Source organism: Manacus vitellinus, unplaced genomic scaffold, assembly GCF_001715985.3.
Source record: "Manacus vitellinus isolate BGI_N305 unplaced genomic scaffold, ASM171598v3 scaffold_6_pilon, whole genome shotgun sequence".
NCBI classification, from domain to species: domain Eukaryota; kingdom Metazoa; phylum Chordata; class Aves; order Passeriformes; family Pipridae; genus Manacus; species Manacus vitellinus.
Window position 1 is genome coordinate 8,369,556 of NW_021940750.1, and position 18,240 is coordinate 8,387,795.

Here is an 18,240-nt window from a genome sequence, read left to right on the forward strand (position 1 = left end):
TGGATTAAACTAGGACTACCCCACAAAACTGTGAGGAAGGCAGAAAAAGGGGCTGCTTGCAGCATGTTGCTGCATCTGTCCCTAAAATAGGAATGAGCCTTCCCCACTCACCCTGAAAGCATGTGGGGATAAACAGACCACAAAGTGGAGCTATTAAAACAGGTCCAGGGGAGGCTTGGTTTCAAGCAGGACGTGGGACACCAAACAATAGCTGCCATTTTGAAGCAGCTAGAGCCCAGGGTGCTCTTGACAATGTGGTGGAAAACACCGTCTCAGGGTACGACCCTTGCTTGCGAAATAAAGAGGCCCCTGAGAATTCACTGTGCAATGGCTGCTGACGTGCAAATTCAGAGCTGAAAAACATCAACTGTACTTTCTAAAAATATGAAAGAGCAGTGCCCAGGGGAGAGTGGCTTGGGAAGGAAGAAGCAGAGGAAAGAGCCCAACGGTGTTCCTGCATCCCTGCAGGATTTCTGGGAAGGTACCATGCCTTTCCATGCCCTGCAAAGAGCAGGGTCACACTGGGGGCCCCGCTCACATCAGTCACCACACCATGCAAACAAGCACCTGAAGGAAAGAGCCCCTTCCATTTGTAAGCCTTCAGGGAAGATTACATCCCTACAGCAAGCTTTGCCCACTGGAGACAATCCTCCAAGACAAGCTGTTGGCTTGCAAAGGAGGAGCCATGCACTTGGCTGCAACTGAGAGGAGGACAAGAGCTGCTGCTGTCCCAGGTGATCTCCCCAGGACCCTCCTCACCAGGAGAGCAGGCTTTAAGACCTTGGAGAGGCTTTGCTGCCCAGCAGGTCTGAACCACATGGCCAGATGCACCCATGCAGGGCAGCCTCTGCGGTGATCCTGACCGCTGCCACCATCTCCATCTGCCCTTCCAAGCCCCCAGAGATGGAGAGGGCTCCTCAGCTGCAGGACAGGTCAGCCAAGAAAAAGGTGCAGAAACAGTTAAAGTAGCTGGTAAATAAAATTCCCAGCAGAAAAAAACATGATCAGGGCAGAGAAAAGCATCCTTTCCAGCACTGCCAACCCCACATACTCAAAAATTATGCATCAAGATCCAGAGAATCACAGCTTTAAAATTGCAAGGGGTTTTGTTCTGGTTTTTTAAAGAAAATTATAAATGTTTGAGCTTTTCCTAATTGCAGTCTGGTTTCCTGAAGTTTATGATCACATTTTCAAACTTTTCTGCAAATCCCTGAGGGCTATGAACTTCTTCTTTTTTTTTTTTTTTTTTTTATAAAATAAAATTGAGGAGCTCACCTAATGCCCATAGCTTTGGGGCAAACAGCAAAGATCAAAAGACACACTAAAATGAGGACTATAGGAAACACTGGAGATCTCAGGAATGAACACCCTCCAGTATACATCTTATCATTTTCCCCCAATGTTCCACAAAAACACTTTTAGAAGATATTTTGCTGTTTTAACAAACATCACATTGCTTAAGTACTTTATTTGCCAGCATGAAGAGCAGGTCTTCAGTGGCATTTTGCTTCCAAGAATAATGTTGTTTGCAGCCAAGGCCTGCAGAAAAGTTAAAACTGAGGCTGCTGTCCCTGGCTAAGGGGACCAGAGAAGCACACAGTTTCCAGAAACATGTTGTGTGCTCAAGGTTGCTGCTGTTCACAGAGCAAGGAAGGTTGTGAAACGTTACCTTGGTAAACTCAGACCTGACTTTCCATCTTTAGCCTGATCCATACAGAAATATATTGCCCAAAAGGCATCAGCTTATTTTCTTTGTCTTCAAACTGCCATGTCTTACAGGGAGACCTGTGTTACAGGCAGACAGGCTGTGGGAAATGTATCAGCCAGTAAAGAGCTCAGTGATCCTGCAAGATTAAAGGCTGATCTGAGTGCAAACTTGCTATCGTGCCTCTTGAAAGGATTTGGCATGTAACGGCCTGATTATCGATTGCTGTCCTTAAGAGAATGTGATCCTCTCTTTGCACTGATCCTGTTAGCTTTATTTATGGTAACACGTGCTGAAACATCCTCTTGTAGAGATAATGGCCTCCTTTGGTTGCTGCCAGAATGAACAAATGGAAACAAAAACATGCTGCTAATAATTATGTCCTACTCTAATTAAAACAAGACAAAAACACTGCACTGCTGGGTTTGGTTTGCCATGGCCTGGGTGCTCGGACAAGCCCCGGGCATGAGGGCTGACCACAGGAATGCCAATAACCAAAGCACAGCAGTGCCTAATATATCAGTGGAACTCAAAACCACAAGGTTTCCACCAGCCCAGAAACTCAGCAAAACATTCATGAAGACAAGAAATATGTTTGGTACCCAAACTGGGATCCAGCTACATGGAGGCTGCTCCTCTAGGCAGAGCTCAGCCCACATGAGCTTAATAAGCTGCCAGAGGTGATGGCAGATGGGTAAAGTACACAAATTATCAAAGGTTTTTTAACAGTCCTCTTGAACTTTTCATGGCACATCTGCACCATGCAGAAAGGCCAATAGCTCAGTTCAGGCAGAAGGCAACAGCTGTAGCAGGATGGTTGAAGGGAGGCAGAATTTGGTTTGCCTGTGTCCCACAGCAGGACATTAAGCAAGAAAATAGGTCTAGCTCCCTTCTCCTGTAAGTGAACACCATAAGCTCTGCACATGCTGCCTCTTCAGTCTGAATCAGGGTCCAGTCACAACAGGTGCAAATTGAAGAAAAAGGAACAAAATAAGTGGGGAAGAAAAAACAACAAATGCCTCCACAAATCCAAAATAAAAAGCAGTGGCACAGCCACACCACTGAGCACTCACAGAGCCTGCCCTGTAAACAAAAAGTATCCAAGTACTGCTGTACACATAAATATTTATATAGGATTACTCCACTGATGGATTGTGAATAACAAGAGCTTGGTCAATACTCCAGGATTACCCAGGGATGACCAGACTTCAAACATGCCTTAGGATATGGTTTCAAGAGCCCCATCTCAGCTATGGTGCTGACTTGTGAATTCCTGCTGTCCCCTATGCCCTCAGGCTGGCACACTTGGGACACCCCAGTGGCCTGTGGGAGTCAGGCTTTCACACCAGCCTTTCTGTGGATGCTGAAAACAGAAGCAGGCTTAAAAGAAAACTGTAGCAAGAACACGCTATGCTTATTGCTTATTAAGGTCAAATTGCTTCCCCACTGCTTTTCCCACAAAGGAGATGGCTATAGAGCAGGACCAAGACCTAGACTGATCCCAGCCGTCCCCTCAATTGCTTTTTTGGTCCTCATGAAGAAGTGCAGTGTGGCTCCAGCCACTTCTGTCTCTTAGGGAGCTCTTTGCTGCTAAGTAACTAACATGTCCTCTTCTTGAAACTCTTAACACCCATGGGAGAGAGAAAAATCTGACCTTCTAATACACACAGTCTACAGCTTCCACATAAAGTCCATGAGTAACCACAAGTGTAAGAAAGAAGAGAGACAAGGTCATTTCGAGGCACCAAAGTCAGTGATACAAGAATGCTGAAGGAGCAGACAAGGACCAGGCAAAGCCACAGGCTCCACAGTGGCATCACAGTGGCTAATAATACTACTTATTAGCCCTGCAACTCCAAAAGGTCAGCTTGGTCCTATAAGGTCAGGCATGCATTTAAATACAGATCTGTTTTGGACTGGATTACTTAAATTATTTCTTCTTTTTGTTCTCCAAAAAAGATATTTTTCCTCCTCATGCTTTTTAGAAGTCTTTCACACAGTCACCTGGGGACTCATTTTTAAGATTAACCGTGGTAGTAGTTTCAAGGCTTTCTCCTGGACATGGAAATTTCTCTCACTTATAAAGGCAATTTGGCTGCCCTTCATATGGGAGTTCGGGGAGCAGCAGGAGGGGAAAAACTGGGTGATGAGTCTACATTGTTATAGACCTCCTGGCTCTCCCTGGGGGTTTACATAAGGGTCTTGGACTCTTTCATTAATCCTTGGTGATTCTTGATTGCCTTATTTCTTACTTTCCACTTCCCTAACCTTTATTAAATCTTCCTATTCATTATGTAGGAAGGAGGGCTAGTTCATATCACTAACAACAGTTTAAAGCTACGACATCAGAACTTGAGCACAATTTACCCAATGAAATGATTTAAAGTATAAGTTTTGATAAAAACAAAGCACACTCACCTCAGTTGAAGGTGTAATTGCCCTTTGTAGATGTACAGCATCCACAGCTGGAAGTTAGGCAAGGGACTGGGTAACCTTCTGCTGCCCAGATCAGCTCTCCCAAGCTCATGTCAGAGTCTTCCCGTATGACCCAGAGAAAACATATCATTCTCTGTATAGTTATCACCCCACAAAGGTCAAAAGAACAGTAGACAAGGTTCATTTCTCCCATGAAACTAAGAGCAATAGTTAGGGCTATACAGATTGGAGACAGGCTTAAAGAATGCTCTGCTGTCCTGCTGACAGCATTTTATCAAAGTTGCAAGAAAACTTAAGCTGTCATATTTTTCTGAAGCTGTTGACGTCTGGTCCCCTAGGAAATGAAACAGTCAAGATTAACTAGACCCACTAAATACATAGTTAACAAGTAACTACATTAAACAATATCTCTTTTCCTACAGAGAAAAATAAGCATCACAGACATAAACACACTTCCTTCTATAGAATTTCCTCTCAAAAATATGCCTTTAAGGTGATTCTACTCCAACACCATGCTGACACCCTTCCTGTGGGCAGAGGCAGCAAAAACAGAAACACCTTCTGTATCTGGGAACGTGGGGTGCCCCCAGTGCTCCCCTCAACACATCAGCAGGAGGGTTTCTGCCCCAGACCTGCAGCCTTCTTCCCACCAAGGGAAAACAGAGTCTTTCCCATGTAACACCACATTGCCTGCTGCTACAGGCTCCTTAGGGAAACAGAGAATGTACCTCAGCAGCCAGAAATCCATGGCAACCTGTGTTTGCCTACCATAAAAATCACCCTTCTCCAGAAGCGGAGCTCTCTGTCTGGAGCAGATCCCTTAGGGTAGTAACACCACTGAGAGAATGGGGCAGGACGCTTCCCTCCCACCAGGCCTTTTGGCAGTTTCCAGTGCTGGTAAAAAGCCTTGCTCTAGAAATTTGGAGGAAGATTCAGTGCACTGATATAATAGAAATGTTCATCTAAATGGCTGAAGTACCTCACACTCTCAGGAGCAGCATTTCTTTCTCCAGAGCTTCCCACACTGCTTGAGGCATAAACAATGCCCACCTGGCCAGCAAACTCAAATTTAAAACACCCTCCCTGACACAGAGAAGAGGCATCAGAGTAAGCTTCTTTTTCACTGCTGACCAAATGGAGCATGCTCCAGCAGACACTACTGAGTCGACTCTGGGTCTCTGGCTGGGATGAAGCCATCAGTAAAATTACACAGGGTGCAGCATCTCCACTCTGACTGTTTAAAATAAATGTCACTAAACCAGACAGATGCTGGCATTGTGTCCCAGCAGGTACTAATTTAGCCCACACAGAGTGCTCTTACATCATTTGTTCTGGGCACAGCTTAATTGGTAAATTAATTACTTTCCTATGAAACAAAATTGTACAAGAGGTAATCATGTGATTTTTAAGCTTGATGGATGCTAAATGAGATTTGAATAAATAAAAACAACTTTGACTCCTGTCTACGCTCAGGATTGCTGAGAGTAGCACCACCAGGGTAGGGAGCCAGCAAATGCCTAGCAGTGGGGAACAGGGCACAGCTGCCACCAGGAAGGCAGAGGTGCAAGGTCCCAGCCACCCTGGCATTGGGTGCCGGATGGGGCCACCATCTGTGCTGGAATGCTGCAGCAGACACAGCTGGGCAATGAACTGCAGGTCCACAGTGCTGTCCATTCCTGGCACTTCCCAGTGGCTGCAGGAAGTCTCCAGGGTATGCGCCCTGTATCATGACAGGGCCTTCAGCCTTGCTGCAGGGAGCCCTGCAGGACCATCCAGAGCTGGGGGAGCCTCTCCAGCCCCCCTCCATATGTGCTCCTTCCTTGTGATATGCTGGATAGTCCCTGCCATAGTGGAGTTGGTGTGGCAACACACTAGCACCCAGCATGGGGCTGAGGAGAGAGGGGAGTGTGGCCATCACCGTGTCATCAGGCTACAGCTGATCTCGGCCAGTGATACACAGCAGCTTCTGCCCAGAGTGCTCCATGCCAGGTGGTGAATGGTTTGCATCTCAAGACCAGCCCATTCAACTTCTTTTTGTTTCTGACCCTATTGCAGGGGGCTCAGACACAAGCAGTGCTAACCACCACTCCAAACACAGAACTTTTCCTGTGACAGGACAGAATAGACCTAGATTTTAAATAGAAAACTTCCATCTAAATGGGACTCATCTTCAGGTGATGACAGAAGTGAAAAAATATGGAGAGTACGAAAACTGTGGTGTGAGGGAGCCACAGCTGGAACAAGTCATGACAAATCATGATTGCCTCTGAAGAAGCTCCTTGTTCCATTCCCTGACAGCCTCTCCAGCATAGTGCCCACATGTGGGCAGGGCTGTGGTGGGCAAAACCTCAAAAACACAGAGAAATGAGCAAACTGATTACCCAAGCACATAACTGTACAGTTCTCATTGTTTTCTCAAACCTTACCTGAGCAAAATATGGACACAAGATGTTGAAGTCATGCCTGGTATTGTGGGCCAAGAGAAAGTGAAATCTGACATAAATCAAGCACCACTGCTCCTGTCGGGCACATCTGATGGAACAGAGCCTTTGGGCAACTACAGGACTGAGCTCAAGTTATATTAAGTTCTGTAAAAACACAGAAGAGACAATGATCGCAGCTGCAAACTAGAAAACTGGACTTCAGCTTCTCACTATTGAAAGAAGCACATAAGCCATTTTTTATTTATCAGATAAATTTATAAAGCTGCATTATGAAAGCATGAACCACTAACTCCTTTTAAAAAAGGAAGTCCACAACACAGCTCATTTTGAGCTCCAACAGGAAGTCTGCGAACTTGTATTAGTTTCCTTATTCATTTTTTAAATGCCTCCTTTAATGCCTCCAGTTTGTTAAGTGTCCCGTGATGCCTGTTGTATTAGGCCATATCTCTGAATTTGGGACTATTTGACTTCATAAAGGCGACCTAGGGAACCTACGGTGAGACTGTTTCAGGAGGCCTGTTCCCCGCGGGGGCGCCGGGGCGCTGGGCATGCGGCCACTGCCCTCCAGCGGCGGGAGCCGGGCAGGACCCTCCGCGCAGCTCCGCGGATCCACGCAGAGGGCCTTGCGCCGGGGGATGGCTGCTGGAGCACATATGAGTTGAGAGAGAAAAAGCGGAGAACATCTGAAGAACAGCTCGAAGTTTACCTTTTAGGAACTAAGACCTTCCAGGAAGCGGCTGAAGGAAGGAAAAGGCGTGCTTTGCCTCGGGATGAAACAGGCAGCTTCTCCACCAGGTCAGCAGCAGCCCTGGCAGGCTACCAGCAGTATGCTCACACAACACCCAGGCCCGCTGCATGGGAGCATGCTCCTTTCTCCAGCCATGCCCTTCAGCCATCCCACCTCCTGCATCCCACCGAAGGGAGCAGCAGCTTTAGAGCCAAGATCCAGTTCTCTTGGCCACACCTGAATGCAAACTCCCAGCTCCAATGCTCATGTGAAACAACTGGATGGCCCAGGATGAGCCAGGGTGAAACAATGATACTAATTTATTCTGCTTCCCTTGACCAGTTTCTCCCTTGGCTCCCATGGCATTTCCTCCATTAACTACTGGGAAGCAGCAGGAATGCTTGAACAATAAACAGCTAGCAGGCGTTTTTTTAACTATTAGGGTAGTTGAAATATTCTTCTACAGCCCTGCAAAGACAAAGGGTGAGAGCATTAGAACACTGTCGTTTTTAAGAACCTGAGCTGCACTGAGGAAGGGGCTCCAGGTGCTGCTGAGGCAGTGACACTTAGTTGCTTGTCTTGACCCTTTTCTCACCTCTTACAAAACTGAGTGCACAGCTAAAAGGCAAATGCAGTGAAAAACAAACATTTCCTTAGGAAGACTGGGGATTTGCAGGAAAGAAAAACCTGAAGGGAGGAGTAGAAAGAGATAAGGAATTGCTGTGGGCTTCACTCACACATTTTCACTTATTTCCTATGGATCTTGCTCATGTGCTACTTTGGCAGCCTTTGCTTGTGTCTAGAAATCTTGCAGATGCCCAAGGAAAAATGAAACACATACAGTGCTGTAGGCCACCTCCTCCTGCTTACTCAGCCAGGGCCCAGCAATGAGGTCAGGCAGTTGTCAGTAACACAGAAGTCTCAAGGCAAAACCTGTGATTTATGGGGAAGGGCCTTGCCTCCAAGCATGGCATTGTGGTACTCACAAAGATGTAGGAGAAGCCTTGGGCATGGATGTGCAAAGCCACTGGGAGCTGCAGGCACTGCTCCTCTGCACCTGATGAGGGATGCCTGTGCTGGGCTCCTGAGCTGTTGTTGGGGCTTTTCTAGCCTGGCTGCCAGCCTGGAAAACAAAGTTCCCAACCAAAGCAAGAGCGAGTGAGGAGGAACAAGGAGACCAGCTCCTACATTCCTTCCTGCTGCCAGCAGCGTTTCCAGAGCAATAGGGCTGGAGAAGCTGAGCCTATTGAGCTCCCAGATGAATAGGAGCAATGGACATGCTACTGAAGAATTATAATGCCCTTCAACATAGGGATTAGAACTCAGCCTTAGGGCAGCAAACCTCCCTGATTAAAATCTCTTCCCCCGTACTGCAACACAACTATCCTATAACAACTTCCCTATCTGTGAGGCTCTTTTAAACCCAGGCTTTATATTCTGCAAGCAGAGGACAGGATTCTACCAAAGGGGAAACACTTTCTTGATGCAGAAGGAGTGAAGAGTGCTATTACTCACCAACTTCACGCAGGAAGGGATGGAGTAGCAGGTGATTTGACAGAAGCCTCGTACAGCTGCATCCACAGGCATGTGGGGTAATGACATTCACTTTGCTCTAGTCTAATGTGTTCAGCTATGTTTCTCGAGTCTCTCCCTGGACCTAGGGACAATTTGAAGGCAATAAATGTCTTAAATGAAGGCAAAATCTGGAGGAAGAGATCAGGAAGCACGGCACCTTAGGACAGGGCAGGCAATGTGCCATTCCCCAGCATGGCAGGCATAGGGAAGCATATCCCCTATGCAGCCAGGGGTGGAGCAGTGGCAGGATGACCAGCAGTCACCCTTGCAGCAGCTGGAGGATCAACCACCTTTCTAGTCCCTCTTCCTGCCCCAGCATCAGCTGCTCAACTCCTGCTTCCCCCCATGCCAGAGCACCGAGTGCATGTTGTGCCATGCAGCCTCGTACTGAAAGCATAAGGCAGGTACCACTCAGGGGTGGGTAAAAGCTGCCTATTTGGATTTGCTTGAAGAGCTCGGGTGATGTCTGCAGCCCCAGCTGGATCATGGTGCTGAAGGCAGCACTGCTGTGCCCACTGAGCACAACTCTGCACTGCAGAGGTCAGTTGAGGCTCCTACTATGCAGAACATCCCCTCAATGATAAAGATGGAATAATATTTTGGATATTAAGGCTTGCAGAATTAATTCCTATATGCAACCAAAAAATTTCTAGACAGTGTCCGACTTAGCACATCAGGAAAAGAGACATGAAAGCCCCTAAGAATTTACTAGAGAAATTACTCACCCATGGAGGAAGTTTCTTCCTAGACCTCCTATCAAGATGTTGCTTCATGGCCAGAAGAGTAAGTATTTTATAACGCTCATTAAAAACAAAGTACCCTGGGATGCATCGTGTTTTTAAGCACTGGCCCTACCAATATCTTGTGGACAAGAGTTCTGATTCATTTTCCTTTGTATGAAGTGTCCGTCTTTACAACTTCTGAACAGGTCTCCCTCTCCCACCAGCTATGTTCTCGTTCTCATTGTGAGGCTGGATGCTGGAAGAGGTGGGAGACCAGAGCAGAAGTTACACAAACTGCACAGCATATTTCTGAAGTGAATGGAGTTCACGGCTGATTGCTTTAAACGTGGATTTCTGTTTCAACAGCTGCTGAAGGGTAAGAGCAGTGTCCTGAGAGCTCATGTTTTGCTTGCATTAATTGAATGTTATTTGGACTTCTTCAAGCCTTCCTTCACTTTCCCAGCCACTTGCAGAAGAAGGGACCTCTAAACCCTTCGGTCGGATGAACAAAACTGAGTGAGCTTTTGAGAGCCCAGAGCTTTGGAGCCCAAGTTGCGTGCAAAGAACCTCATTGACCAGTGTGGCACCACCATTTGCATTTGGCCAGCAGGCCATGGACAAAGCCCTGAATGCAATCCTTGTCATGGTCCTCTTTGTCATCATGGAGATACCTAATTAACATGTGTGAACTTTATAAGAAGTGAACGTGTAAGACATTTACTGAACATGCAAGCCGAGAATGGGACATACACGATTAGAGGAGCTATCATCCTGTGTGTCTGGTGCTGATAATAAAGGAATGCCTGCCCGCTAACGCTCACAAATTGAGTTTTAGGGGTTTCTTATTGCCAGTTTACAGTAACAAGTCTCTTGTCAAGGTTGTCACTTTTGGAGTGGGGGGAGGAAGAAGAGAACAGAATTGCCAAGTACTGCAGCTGAAGGAAGGAAACATTTGGATCCTTTGCTAGAAAAGTACATAAAAAGCTCAAAACTTAATTTAAAAATATATGCAGTATTCGTATAGACATAAGATAGACTCTTCTCCAACTTCAGCAGGTCCATAATGCCAAAGCCCGGCTGTCTATTTGCAATGATGGCTGAAGAATGCACTGCTGAATGAGATCCTGCACCAGTCACCCCTCTGATGCTTCCAGTCCAGCTTTCTGCAGTCCCTGGAAACAAAGCAGCAGCAGAGTAGCTGCTACAGAGCTGCTGTAGTATTACTTTACCACATTTCATAGCTATGTGGAAGGGTAACTGCTAATGGGGAAAAAAAACTTGCTCTCATTTGGATCCTCAGGTGTGCCTTCAGTGCAAAGCAGTTGACATTCAAAACAGCTGTACAGGTGCTTGTAAGACTACAATTAAAAAAAGTGGCTTTCTAGGCTCCAAATCGTAAATCACTGGAAACAACACAGCTTCACTCTTTTGGTAGGAGTTCCAAGTTCCTTCCTCTTGCTTTAAATCACCCAGCAATACCAATTGTAGCTGTGTCACAATCTTTCCATAACCTGGTTTCAGAACTGCTTATTCTCACATTTTTCTCTTTCCTCAGATACAGCACAAGTGATCTGTGCAGGTGCAGACACAGTTATTGCTCAACAGATGAAACCAGTGTCAGGACCTTGCAGAAACAGTAGGAAATCAGGGAAACAGTAGATGGATTCTGCAGCAGCTGTTATCATAACCCTCTGAGGTGCACCTTCTGCAGCCAGCTCACAGGTCTCCAGCAGTTCTGTGTAGGACTTTGATCTATATGCTCATTTTACACCAGAGAAAGGGAGTGCCACAGAGCTACCTGCACCCACCACGTTGTTTTCTGAAGACCTTGCTCCAGACTAAGGAGACATTCTGCCAGACCAGAAAGGAGACATTCAGTGACTTCCAAGTCATTCTGACAACCCTTTGAGACAGCTTAGGGCCATGGTCCCAAGTGACTCCCCCCAGTTTTGCCTGTATGAAAATCATTGCCTGCATCAGTTCCCTTTTTTAATTTCACTTACTTGTAACTGTCCCACTGGCACATGTTGGAAGGGGTTGCTGAAGACATCACCGAAGATTAATGTAATTTCTGTAACAAAGACCCAAAATGAGGCGTGAAAAGTTTCTCTGTGCAGAAACCAGCAAGATTCAGTGCACAGCTGAGCAGCCTGTGGACTGCTGGTTGCTCCCATCTTGCAAACCCTGAGCAACACTCTCTCCACACAGCAGAGGCCACAAAAACCATGACCATGGCTGCCTTAGTATGTTGAGTCAGTGCCCAGCAAGCCGTACCTCTGAGAACACATGAACCTTGAATGTGCCTTTTATCAGTCAGTGCACTCAACAGCACCCCTGATGAGAACACCACCCAGTTATGGTGACAGTACATGCACCAGTACTCCTGAGGATTGGCATTAACACCTCCAATGTCCAAAGTATGCACTGTAACTTCAAGTAATCCACCTTAACTAAGGATAAACAGGCTCATACCAAGAACCTACACTGAGTAGCACAATCATTTCTGGCCAGAAGTCAACATAATCCCCCATGATGCAAAGCCTGGGAGTTTGTTTTAAAATGGAAGTTCCTCATCACAACAGCCAGCTCCCCAGGGAATATGCAGACACCTACTCACACCACTTGCAAGGCAAGTAAGCGGTGCAGTTTAGAAACAGAATTCAGAACAACTATTTACACAGCAGATGGCATTTCATGTTTAGCCTGAGAGAAGAGTCTGACATACCACCCCCTTCCCATCATCAGGTGCCTTCAGCTACCCAGGTTCCAGTTGAAGCTAACTCCCACTGGGACACAGATGCCCATCATCAAACCAAGTAAGCAGGATCAACTCACTTAAGGTCTCAACACAGCTAACCTCCCACCCCCCTGTCAGTGCTGCTTTTATCCCCAGAAGTTAAAGCCCTTTCTTCCACACCTCTTGGGGTGATCCAGCATCAGATCCCAAGCCTGTGAGAATGAAGCCTCCCCTTCTCCAAAGCTGACTAGTAAAGATCCAGTTAACTATGGATCTAAGCCCCTCTCCATGCCTGCTCCCAGCAGCGGCTGGTACACTGCCACCTTAACCACCTTAACGCTCCGATCCACAAGGCACAAAAGCTCCTCCCTCTTCCCTCCGTTACCTCAGTACACAAGGACTCTGCAACAGCAAGGAGAGAAGGCAGCAGGGCTGCAGAGGCCAGACCTTTTTCTTAAAGGAACCCCCTTACACTTCCTATGATCTATCCAAATCCCAGCCTAGGCTACAAAGACCTTTTTAAAGGTTTCAACAGATTATTAGAATAGCTTTGTAAAGCACTTTATAGAGAAAACATTATTTTTAAAATTATATTCTAAAGCTCTCTTGTGGGTGAGGGCTTGAGAAATGCAGGGATTGCAGAAAACTGCTGCCCCTAGAAGGCACGAACACTAAAACGCAAAAGCCTCAGGGTACCACTGCTGTACACCCACCCACCAACTTAAAAATGCCTCTTGCCCCAGAACGAGGACTAATGCCTATAAAAATGGTTTATCTCAACGTTCTCAGAAGCATCTGCACACACACACTAATGATGCATGCTGACTACATGAATCTTTAACATTCCATGCTTATTATCCGAAGTGATTAAAAGCTAAATGACTCATCTGTTCCATTTTTTGCTATGAACAATGACAAGCATAATTGTTCTTCTTTCAGAACACACAGACGTTCAAGGACATTGCATGATGTATTTAAAAGGACGCCACTTCTCCCCCACGCCCAAAACAGTCATCACTTTGCCACAGACCCATCTTTAAGAAACATTTTGATGCAGCTACAAACACTTTATTAACACTAAGAACAAACTAGACACAGAAATGTTTCTTTATACTTTATTTGAGCTATTTCATTCTTAGGTATCAAGAATTAGAGTGCTTCATAGAATATTATTACCACAGGGCAGTGAAATGGGCATTTTCTTAGTGTAGTGCAAGTCATATTAAATGAAAATATTTTAAAATAAAGTTTTATTAGCAGTACCAACCAGCACTTATCTGCTGACCTATAACTAAAACAATGTCTCAAAAGCACAAAAAAATACCTTCTGAAATACAGCTTTATGTACAGCACATATAGAGCTCTTGGATGCCTAAAGCTATTAGTCTGATATTAAACTAATGCTTTTGAGTTGCTATTCACAGTCGAATATACTGAGAATTAAGTGTTCAGATGACTTTAAGTACAAAAAAATTTTTCTGCTTTAGTTATAAAGAGCTCTGCCAATATACACAAACTATACACATCAGACATTCACAAAAAAATGTGAGCAAGAAAAGGGTTATCAAAAAACATTTAATACAATTAGTCAATAACCCTTCCCACCATGGTCCACATCTACAAAGTTCTCCCATCCCTCCCCGCCCTCCCCATCCAAACCCTTCCCCACAGAAAGTCACATACTTACCACAAGTTTTAGCAAGTATGGTTTAAAAAAGGGCCCCAAGGCAAGTTACTTATAGTTCAGTTGCCACTGTCAACAGATCTGGACCTTGATCTAGACCTCTGCCGATCCACAGATGATGGAGATTTTGATCTGCTGGATGAACGACGCTTCTGGCTCTTGTCTGGCATTGGAGATCTACTAACTGACCGAGACTTGCTGTGGCTCCTGCTCCGTGACCTGCTGTAAGACTTGCGGCTGCGGGAACGAGAACGGCTACGAGACCCGGATGAGCTTCTGCTGCGCGACCGCGACCTGCTTCTGGACCTACTGTGGAAATGAAGAGCAGCAGTGTGAGCAACGAAATCCCACGGACCACGGCAATAACCAGGCAATTCACTGGGCTCCAGAGTTCAGCTGCCTGGTCACTGACTTCAAGGCTTTCTCCATGAATACTTAAGCATTATTCCAGAGAACAGAAATCCATACCTGTGCCTTTTGCTGCCTTCGATTAGTTTGATTTTCCTTCCATTAATTTCTTTACCAGAAAGCTTTTCAATAGCATTCTTTAAATCACTGTAAGAGGCGAATTCAACCACCCTACAGAAAACAGAAAAAAAATCCCCAAACACAAAGATTACTATTTTAAGTTGCATTTATAAACACAAGCACAATTTACAACCTGAAAAAATGGGGAAAAATGAAAAAAAAAAAAAAACCAAATTGCAAAACACACTGCTCAGTGTAAATATCCCTTGTTATCACTGACGCATGAAAAATTCCACTCCCTAAATACTGAATGCATTTTCAAAGGGCAGTGAAAGTAAACCAGGAACAGCTGCTGACACTGAAAGCAGCCAGCTTCCCTCCCCAAATATTACACGTAGGTTATTACTCTACAGCTTTCAAGAGGTGATTTGAGAAGCTTACCCTTCATTTAACTTAGGTCTATGTGCATCTGCAAAGGTTACTTCCCCGGCTTGTCTCATGAAGTCTTTGAGATCCTAACACAAGACCACTTATGTTATGCACAGAAGTGAAATTAATACTTATCTATACAAAAGTAGTTTAAAACAAACAAAAGAATCTTATGACTACTGAAAGAGAAGATGTTAGGTAAATCACAAACATGGCAACTGCCATACTTGTATTCTATCAATACTGAATTATCTATATTAGGGCACGAAATAAATGAAAAAAAGCATATTGCTTTAAGCAAAATGCTAATAAAGTGTCTTAATAATAAGGCAAATATTAGTCTACAATGATTTTACAGATTAAATAACAGAGAGAGAAAGAGAGAGAGAGAAAGAAATAAAAAAGCACATTTGTATACATACTGGATTGAGTGTGAAATACTACCCATATATTTTTGGATTATTTCAGTCTCCATTTACATTACAAATCTTACACGAATATAGAATTACATTTACATAACGCCAATTATTTTGTGCCCCATATGTCATTAAAAATATAGTTTACTTTACCTTCATTAACAATTCCCTAGGCTAGCCAAGCAGCAAACTGCATTAAGCGACCGGAGATACCGTCATGACATATGCCCGACTGGCTCTTCGCCACCCACTTGACGAACACTACCCAGTCGATGGAAGCCATTAATCGCACTGCCCTCCCTATCAGGAGACTATGGATGGATCCAGACATTCTCTATGCTTGATGTCACCAAGGACCACTTTACTGCGATCAGGATTCCAACGACCACCTAATTTCGTATCTTTCAACTCTTTTCGACCGGGACCTCGTTATTCGGAAGCGTTACAGGAAGAACAGCTCTCAACTTAGGAATCAGATCTCGTTAACGCTCTGGGATCGCTGCAATGTGGCACTTTAAGGAGTGCATCGATTACGTCTAGACCGGCAAACACAGATCTAGAGGTGGCCAAGTGACATTGTAGGAGCTGACTGGAAAGTCAACCAGGCCCGACCAAGAGTGACCAAGACAGAACGATTAGGATAACCCACAGGCACTCCTCGTCATAAGGCCAACGACACAGATAGGCTGGCAAATAAAGGGTTTAATATGTGGTTAAAATGGATTTTAAAAACAAGAAAAAAAGTAAATATATATCCTCAAATATATAAATTTATTATTATTATAAATTTAAATTAACTAGTTTTCATTCAAAATATTTAAATTACATTAAAAATCATATTAATTACATAAACATTTTAATACATTAGATTTAATTTTAATTAATTATTTTACAAAATAACTACATTATATAACAATTCCTTTAAATTAAATCAAAATAGTTAATCGTATTTCAACAAACCTGCCAGCTGACTCGGGAAGACAAATTTTCCACTATGAGGCGATTTTCTGTTCTTAAAGGTGGGGCATTTCTGTTTGGAAATAAACAATTCAGACTTTTACCAGCAAACAATATATAACCACTTTAATATTAACTAAGGCTGTACCAAGAACCAGTGCTGGCATATCATTAGCACTACAAGCTGAACTACGTATTGCCCTGAGCAATGTAGTACAGGCAATAAATACTTTTGGGAGGGAGCATAAAGATGACAAGCATATGTGAGCAGTTCCATAATCCTCCATCTCCTACTGCCACATCAAATGACTGACTAAAAACACAACACCTTTTAACAGCTCACTTCAGCTCAAGTTCTTGGATGGGATTAGCCCACAGCGTTCCTTTTTTTAAACTGCCTCAGTTCAAAGCAACACGTACCTCCTGTCACTGCGCGGCCGGCGGCTACTGAAACGGTCAGAGTACCTCCCTCTGCCTCTACCCCTCGAGCGTGCTCGGGCATGCTCAATTGTCACCCTGGGAAAAGAAAAACACGGAAAACCACATGTGTTTACATTTTTTTTTCTTATGTATCCTGTTACAGTAATGGGGGGGGGCACGAAGACACATGGACCAAACAAACACAAAATAGCTTGAACAGTACTCATTATGCAACATAAGCTAAAGTTGACTCACTGCTTATTTTAGACAGCCAAGATGGCATAAACATGAAATAGGATACCTAACCTCTCACTGCAAAGCTCTTTTCCATCCAATTCATAGACAGCATCGTCTGCATCCCTCGGATCCTCAAATTCCTGCAAAACCACCACAAGTGTCAGTATGAAATTGCATCTCCAACAAAAGAACAGATACTTATTTGTCACACGGCATACCTCCTTGGGCACGTTAACGTTGTTTTTTTTTTTTTTAAAGTAGCGTCGTGCACATCAAACGTGAATTAGTACCGAGGGCGAGGGACCCTGCAGGGCTAGGGAAGGGGGAGAAGGTGGGCACACTCACCACAAACCCGAACCCTCTCTTCAGGTCGATGTCGCGGATACGGCCGTATCCTTTGAAGAACCTCTCCACATCTTTCTCCCTGGCGGCCGGGTTCAGCCTCCCGATGAAGACACGGCAGCCGCTCATGGCTGTCTGCGTTCTGTGTGAGCGCGGCGCTGCTGCGAGGACACTGCGCGTCAGACCCCGCGGGTGACTCAGCACTCGCCCGCCGCTGCCGCACTGCGCCGCGCGCCGGCACGCCCCTGTCGCGGCCAATGGAGAGCGCGGGTGGACGCCGCCTTCAGCCGCGCCAATGGGAACGCGGGGCGCAGCTCCACCCGCGGCCCCCTCCCCGCCGGTCGGGGAAGAGAAAGAGAATCGCCATCGCTCCGCAAAAATGGCGGCCCGGTGCCGCACCCGGCTGCGGCATCGACGGCGACGCGGCGCGCACCGAGCGAACGGCACGGGCGAAGAACGCCGGCCGTGCACTTGAAGCCGGCCGGGCAGACAGCGGAAAGCGCCCCTGCGCCGTACCCGCATCCCGCTAAGTTCCCCGGCGTCCCGCTCCGCAAGGAAGCCGCAGGGGCTGTCACGAACCTGGGCTGCGGGTCTCGGTGCGGACCAAGTCTGGCGAGTGCGAGGTGTGGTGCGGTGCAGTGTGGTGTGGTGAGCGCTCGGCGGTGCGTCCTCACCGTGTGGCGATCAACTCCAACTACTGCGCAACACCAGCGCTGCGCCTGGAAATGGAGGCGGCCCCGCGCGTCACCGCTGCCCCGCGCGGCCATTGGCCCAGGCGGCGGCCACGCCCCCCGGGGAATCCAGGGCAGGGCGGGGCTGTGGCCCTTCGTCACTCTGCGGGAGCCATTTTGGGGTGTAGGGGAGGTGTGAGCAATCGTGAGGGGACAGTGAGGTCTAACACGGGGCTGTCATAAAGCTGAGTTGTTAGGTTAAAGACAACC

At 45.9% G+C, this 18,240-nt stretch overlaps 1 protein-coding gene and 1 long non-coding RNA gene across 5 annotated transcripts in view; both read right to left on the reverse strand.

The window, feature by feature from the left end:
* LOC108641365 overlaps nt 1-12,652 on the reverse strand; it is a 39,135-nt gene extending 26,483 nt beyond the window's left edge. Inside the window, exons 1-5 of one of the 3 annotated variants that reach the window (XR_001921947.2) lie at nt 11,613-12,652; nt 8,828-8,969; nt 7,292-7,780; nt 6,568-6,729; nt 4,124-4,240 (exon numbers count right to left, since the gene is read on the reverse strand). This is a non-coding gene — a long non-coding RNA (uncharacterized LOC108641365). The remainder of the gene's footprint in view (nt 1-4,123; nt 4,241-6,567; nt 6,730-7,291; nt 7,781-8,827; nt 8,970-11,612) is intronic. The other 2 variants (XR_001921945.2, XR_001921946.2) reach the window with 2 other exon arrangements.
* A 795-nt stretch (nt 12,653-13,447) lies between these two features.
* On the reverse strand, nt 13,448-17,990 carry SRSF5 (serine and arginine rich splicing factor 5). 2 transcript variants are annotated; one of them, XM_018082345.2, is made up of 8 exons: nt 17,879-17,990; nt 17,303-17,457; nt 17,027-17,097; nt 16,721-16,816; nt 16,304-16,373; nt 14,940-15,013; nt 14,499-14,609; nt 13,448-14,339 (listed from the first exon to the last, which is right to left on the reverse strand). In XM_018082345.2, exons 2-8 carry the CDS (start codon nt 17,426-17,428, stop codon nt 14,090-14,092), a joined length of 798 nt encoding a protein of 265 aa, XP_017937834.1. In that variant the 5' UTR covers nt 17,429-17,457; nt 17,879-17,990; the 3' UTR covers nt 13,448-14,089. The 2 variants fall into 2 exon arrangements, with proteins under 2 accessions (XP_017937834.1, XP_017937833.1); XM_018082344.2 differs by having other exon boundaries at nt 17,303-17,460; nt 17,879-17,951.
* Between the last annotated feature and the right edge of the window lie 250 nt (nt 17,991-18,240).

Excerpts from the sequence above, each read along its gene's own strand:
- SRSF5 (XM_018082345.2), bottom strand. The coding sequence starts at position 17,428 with ATGAGCGGCTGCCGTGTCTTCATCGGGAGGCTGAACCCGGCCGCCAGG. Across the intron at positions 14,610-14,939 it reads AGACCTAAGTTAAATGAAGG|GGTGGTTGAATTCGCCTCTT; the intron begins GTAAGCTTCTCA and ends TGTTTTCTGTAG. Across the intron at positions 14,340-14,498 it reads GAAGGCAGCAAAAGGCACAG|TAGGTCCAGAAGCAGGTCGC; the intron begins GTATGGATTTCT and ends TCATTTCCACAG.